Raw genomic sequence first — 1855 nt, forward strand, 5'->3', positions numbered from 1 at the left:
TGGTCTGCTTTACTTAGCCCCCGCGTATATACTATAGCGTTTATAACATTTTAGTAAATAAAGTCTTTAATATTAAAGTTAAAGAAATAAGATATAAACTTAAAGTTACTTTTATATACTTTAACCTTTAAATAAAAAAGATTATTATTTATTTTAATAATATAATTATAATAATAAACTTAAAAGAAGGTATTTTTATTTCTTTATATAAAAATATATATTAACTTTAAAATATAATTTTAAAGATAAATATTTAACTTAAAATATAATAGGCTTTTAAATATTAAAATATTATAAAAAATAAAATTATAAATTAACCAATAAAAGTAATTATAATTATAAAACTATTACTTACTAAAAGAACCTTAATATAAAACTATATGATTGAGTGCGCCTGATTGCGCCAGGTGGAGGAAGCACCTGAGCCTGAGTAGTCGGATCGTGCGCAAGAAATATTCGGTACCCAAACACGCGAGTGACGAAAAAAAGCGACCAGTTGAGAAAAGCTCTCTGAATCAACGCTTTAAGCCCCTCGGTGAAGTTCTATGCCACCACAGCCAAGTTGAAGTAGGAAAATAAGCTGTAAATAAAGAAGTCAATTTGCTGAATGACCTTGATATGTTGCATGCTTACTAAGCGGAAAATTTCCTCTGCAACCAACAGCAGACCGTCGCCTCGGGACTTGCTTCGGGCGTCAGCTGCTCCACGAGTTGCAATTGACTTTGCTAGCGGCCGCGGATTCGTGTTCGAGATGTGAGATGCCGTTTACAGGAAACTTGTTCTTTATCAAGTCATAACTAACATTGAGAGACTGTCGGCATTAGCACCGGCAAGTAAAGGGGTTAAAAGTCCGCGGGACTCTATCACTGACGAAAACGGCAGTGTATTAGCGCCCATCTCGATTCTGCACTCTGACGATGCCAACGTATAAGTTTCCGCCAAGGCCCCGCAATCTTAACAGTTCATCATTCTTCAACCACCAACATCGTCTGAACTTTTCAATTTATTCACTGCCTCAGTTGCCGTCCTTGCATCATGGCCCCCAAAACCGTGCTTCCCCAGTTCCACTCCAACACTGCCCTTCATCCCTCTTTTGACCAAGACATTCGAAATCTTCACCTCATCTACGACTACGACGCCCAAGACGAGCATGGGAATCCCGAAAAATGGCGCTACGAGATGTGGTTCTTCTCCGACGCGCGCATCGTCTACGCCATCCACGGCGGACCCATGGCCGGGCGCATCAACTACCAGACGGCCACGTACCAGTGCATCCGGCCCGGCGAGCTCTGGCAGTGCAACTGGCTGGAGGAGACGGGCACGATTTGCTCCCTGGTCTACGATATCAAGGAGCAGAAAATCACCACGCTGCTGGGCTTCTCGCAGGGCCACTGGGAGAATGCGGAAGCGGCGCATGGGGACAAGAGGAACGCGGAGGATCTTGAGCGCTGGAGAGGTCTGGCCAAGATTGGAACGCAGACGGACCGGTTCATGCTTTCGGAGCAGGCGACTATCCTGGAGGCATTCAAAGGGCCTGGCGATCTGCAGCCGATCGACCCAGATGCCCCAACATTCTAATTAAATTAGCTAATTTTAGACATCCAGGACATTAGCTTAGACTAGAACATATTACTTACGTATCATATTATTATTTATTTTTTTTCTTCGGAATTCTCACTACAGGTCGCTCAACTTGGCGCGAGTTGCGTACTCGGTGTTGGGAGCCCCTTATGATTCATAGAGTAAATTGTTACGGACTACCTAGGTCTTTGACCTAGCTTGGTTTCCTTCCGGAATGGGGGGGGGGGGGGCGCGGCGGCGCCGTGGGTATAGTAGGATCGGTTGGGTGTCGGCT

At 44.0% G+C, this 1855-nt stretch overlaps 1 protein-coding gene across 1 annotated transcript; it reads left to right on the forward strand.

Moving 5' to 3' along the window:
- Positions 1 to 1035: 1035 nt before the first annotated feature.
- On the forward strand, positions 1036 to 1578 carry BBA_09864 (phenol acid carboxylase, putative; the record flags this gene model as incomplete). Its single annotated transcript, XM_008604961.1, has 1 exon — positions 1036 to 1578. One exon carries the CDS (start codon positions 1036 to 1038, stop codon positions 1576 to 1578), a length of 543 nt encoding a protein of 180 aa, XP_008603183.1.
- Between the last annotated feature and the right edge of the window lie 277 nt (positions 1579 to 1855).

This window comes from Beauveria bassiana (genome assembly GCF_000280675.1).
Source record: "Beauveria bassiana ARSEF 2860 unplaced genomic scaffold BBA_S00072, whole genome shotgun sequence".
In the NCBI taxonomy this organism is placed as follows: domain Eukaryota; kingdom Fungi; phylum Ascomycota; class Sordariomycetes; order Hypocreales; family Cordycipitaceae; genus Beauveria; species Beauveria bassiana.